This window comes from Gekko japonicus, unplaced genomic scaffold, assembly GCF_001447785.1.
Source record: "Gekko japonicus isolate JY-2015 unplaced genomic scaffold, Gekko_japonicus_V1.1 scaffold869, whole genome shotgun sequence".
Classification (NCBI taxonomy): domain Eukaryota; kingdom Metazoa; phylum Chordata; class Lepidosauria; order Squamata; family Gekkonidae; genus Gekko; species Gekko japonicus.
Window position 1 is genome coordinate 553,238 of NW_015173700.1, and position 4,353 is coordinate 557,590.

Consider the following 4,353-nt stretch of genomic DNA (forward strand, 5'->3'; position numbering starts at 1 on the left):
AAGAGAGAAAGAAAAGGAGGGAAAGAAAAGGAAGGAGGGAAAGATGGCAAAGAGAGGGATGGATGGATGGATGGATGGATGGATGGATGGATGGAGGGAGGGAGGGAGGGAGGGAGGGAGAGAGGCTCCGGCCCGCTCCGGCCCCCAAAGACCCCTGGATTTATTTATTTATTTATTTCAATTATACCCTGACCTTCTCCCCATAAGGCAGATTATTGGAATCTCCTCTCCTTCATTTTATCCTCACAGCAACCCTAGAATCGTAGAGTTGGGACCTCCAGGGTCATCTAGTCCAACCCCCTGCACAATGCAGGAAATACATAAATACCTCCCCCCCAAAATATGACAAAAAACCTCCAGGATCCCCAGCCAAACTGGCCCCGTGAGTTGGCTGTTTGTATGTGTGACTGGCCTTAAGTCACCCAGTAGTCTGACACACTGGCTATATGCATCATGCATCTGATGAAGATAGATTGAGGTGGGTCGCCGTGTTGGTCTGAAGCAATAGAACATAGTTTGAGTCCAGCGGCACCTTTAAGACCAACAAAGTTTAATTCTGGGCATAAGCTTTCAGGTGCATGTACACTTCAGATACCAATAGAACAAAGTTGAGTCCACTGGACCTTTAAGGCCAACAAAGTACGCTTTTGTGTGCATGCACACTTCTTCCAAGTTGGTCTGAAGCAATAGAACAAAGTTTTAGTCCAGTGGCACCTTTAAGAGCAACAAAGTTTAATTCTGGGTATAAGCTTTCGGGTACATGCACACTTCTTCAGAAAGCTTATACGCTGAATTAAACTATGTCCTGATGAAGTAGGCTTTGATTCCTGAAAGCTCGTGGTGGAATGAATCTGGTTAGTTTTTAAGGTGGTCCTGTACTCCTGCTACTATGGGCTAGAATTATCACTGTGGGAGGCATGTCCATAACAAACAGGCCTGTCCCTGATCAAACAGCTACATCTACTATCACTTGTTCACACCCACACCGCTATAGGCAAAGGGAACTATTAATTAATTATAGCAGAACATGAGATTAATTTTCAACAGCGTTGATGTTGAACTGTCATTAAGACGGAACAACTTTGCTTTGGTCTCAGATGCCTCTTTTTCTCTCTCCAAAAGAAGCTAATTATGTCTTAATTGCTTGTGGAATTTTGATAGAATGGTATCTTGGGGAAGTTGAGCCTGTTCTGCCGAGAGGCCACGCAGGCATCGAGAGAGCAAACCCAGATTTAATGTGTCTTTATTGAAAGCTCAAATTAAGACAGTGGAGACCCATGGGGCAGGTGGGTTGGATTGGAGATGGATCCTTCTGGTGCCTTCCTCCCCTCCCCAATGCGCTCCCAGCTGCTTGCAGCATCTGTGACGCAATCAGACCTATGTGCCAAGAGCCTCCCATTGTTCTGGGGAGCGCATGATGTTTCTTGGGTCGCCTGTTATGTTTTGTGTTCGGCACAGAAAGCTGGTGACTTGGCTAGGCTGACGTCTGACTCCTGATCTCTCTGAGGTCCATTCAACAGGCCCTAGACATGGTTACGTGGAGAATCAGTGCAGGTGTTGCTATCTAGAATGGTGGGTGCATTCCCACCATCACCTGTTAATGCAGACAAAAGGGTTAAGCTCTGGACTTAAGTGTTGAAATCTACACATTTTGCTGTTAGCCAATAACCAAGCTTGGGCTGGTATGATTTCACCTCCACAGTTTTCTAGCAGTTATGGTTGTCAGATTCCTGCAGCAATCAGTTCCCAACAGCTTTCATTCAAAGAAGTAAAGTTTATTGAGACACTGAGAGTATGCAGATATCTTAACCATTTCATGTTAGAACTGGCATAAAGCACGCAAAGCAAGCTGATATACATTATTCAAGAGGGTCCCTTGATGGCTCAGGGCCAATCAAAGGCCAGGTAAAAGTCCACCAAAGTAACAGGCTATAATTCCCAGGAGAAAGACAGCACCAGCCATTCAAGGTCAAAAGTTTCGGTTACATAGATAAAGGAAACACTGAAGACACAGCAGAAATGAAAGTCAAAATTCCAGAGTCACCCCCTCACTCCTTGGCAGCTAGCATAGCCAGAGGCCTAGCTGACAATGGTATTTTCCGTGAAAGGGTATGAACCGGAAGGGATTTGCTGTGGTTTCCCACAATGCACTGGTGCCAACACTTTCTGGCAGTGTGATGAATATATTTAAGCAAAATCAAACATCTGTGTTTTTTTTCCTCCCTTTGCTGTTCATTTAAAATGTATTCCCCCCCCCCGACGGGACAGTAACAGAAGGCTACTGGCAACTATTATTGAAGGTTACTAGCTATTTTATTTTGGAAAATGTTTTTGACTGTTATTGTAAGCAACCTTGAATCACAAAGAAAGGCAGGATATAAATATTTAAATAAATTTGTTGTTGTTCAGTCACATAGTCGAGTCTGACTCTTTGCGACCCCGTGGACTATATCACGCCAGGCCCTCCTGTCTTCTGCCATCCTCCGGAGTTTGCTCAATTTCATGTTCGTTGCATCTATGACACTGTCTAACCATCTCATCCTTTGCTGTCCCCTTCTTCTTTGACCTTCAATCTTTCCCAGCATCAGGGTCTTCTCCAGTGAGTGCTCCCTTCTCATTTGGTGGCCAAAGTATTTGAGCTTCAGCTTCAGTATCTGGCCTTCCAGGGAACAGTCAGGGTTGATTTCTTTTTGTTGTTGTTGTTGAGTCGCACAGTCGAGTCCGTGGACAAGATCCCGCCAGGATTGATTTATTTTAGGATTGACTTATTTGGTCTCCTTGCAGTCCAAAGGACTCTCAAGAGTCTTCCCCAGCACTGTTGTGTACCCAGGAAAGTCTGCGCATGCGGTCAGGTCAACACGTGGTCAGGCAAAGGGCTGGAGCTTCGTCTCCAAAGACAATAGCCAGAATGGATCCTAGCGTGCATGTATTGGGAGGCTAGGATCCTAGAAGGAACCTATGGGTCTAGGGGTGCAGTGTAAATATTCTATCATGGGTGTGTGTGTGTGGGTGTGGGTGTGGTGTGACTCAGGAATATAAGCCGGCCTGCGAACTGGCTAAATCATCTCAGGATTGGAATGTAACTAATAAAGTATGAGCTGTAATCACTCTGCAACGCATCAGCCCCAGTACTTTATACTGGCAACGAAGGTGGGATCCCAATGAGCGAGCCTGACTCTTCACCCAGCACAGCACCGAGCATCGAGCAGCATTGCAATGCGTCCTGCTCCCCTGAACACCGCTCCCCCCTTCACTCAAGGGTCATGGCTGTTGCTCCGGGACACCTCGAGGTCATCGACCCCACACACCCTGAGTTCTGGGAATCGTGGGTAGACCAGCTTACCTGCTTCTTCACCTACCATGAGGTCACCGATGCTGGCAAGAAACGGGTGCTACTCCTCAGCACATGTGGGGTGGCCACCATTCGGCTCGCCAAAAGCCTCCTGGCACCCAAAACACTCCTGAAAAATACCTACAACGAGATCGTTGCAGCCTTAACAAGGAACTACGCACCAAAGCCCACAACGATGGCCAAGCACATGGACTTCCAAGTGCGCCTCCAAAAGCTCAGTGAGACAGCTGCCGCTTTCATGGCTGACCTCCACCAACACGCAATGAATTGTGGATTCACGATGGTGAAAGAGAACATCCTGACACAATTCGTATGGGGTCTAAAGGACGTGAAACTCGGTCACAAACTGGTAGGCACCGCTGACCTCAAGATAGATGGAGCCCTCCAGATGGCCACTGCATACGAGGGCTCACACCAGGACCATCCTCCATCTTCATTGCACCATGTGTTACCTGCTGCGACGTCCGACAACTCAGATGAAGATGAGGTCCTACAAGTTTGCCAACCCAGCCATCGGAAGCCCCAACCCCAGGCCGGGGCCACCGTTCCTCAAGGAACACAAGCCTCCCAAGCGTCCTGTGCCAGCTACGGGGACTCACACGAGCGCAAAACATGCTGCTTCCGTGATGCCGTCTGCTGAACGTGTGGAAAGCAGGGCCACAATGTCAGCACCTGCCAATCCCGCAGAAATTGGAAAGCAACATCTGCTCACCAGGAGGGCCTGGATCTGCACACATTGACAACCACCACCACAAGGTACTGAATCTGCCCCCTAATGCCCCTAATAAGATGCATATAACGGTATTAATCAAAGGGTCCCCCTGTCGCATGGAACTTGACACGGGCTCCTCATGTTCCATTATCTCAGCGGAGACTCTACAGAAACTCTGCCCTGAGGGGGGACCCCTCCTGGAAAAGCCACGGGGTTTGTCTTTGCGGGACTTCCAGAAAAACCCTGTGGCCATCAAGGGCAGGGGCAGATTCAAGGTAAAATTCAGAGA

At 48.0% G+C, this 4,353-nt stretch overlaps 1 protein-coding gene across 1 annotated transcript in view; it reads left to right on the forward strand.

The window, feature by feature from the left end:
* The window catches only part of LOC107120515, a 43,321-nt gene extending 39,329 nt beyond the window's left edge, over positions 1–3,992 (forward strand). Inside the window, exon 5 of the mRNA XM_015423230.1 lies at positions 3,260–3,992. Within this exon, the coding sequence (XP_015278716.1) occupies positions 3,260–3,992 (733 nt within the window). The remainder of the gene's footprint in view (positions 1–3,259) is intronic.
* Positions 3,993–4,353: the final 361 nt, after the last annotated feature.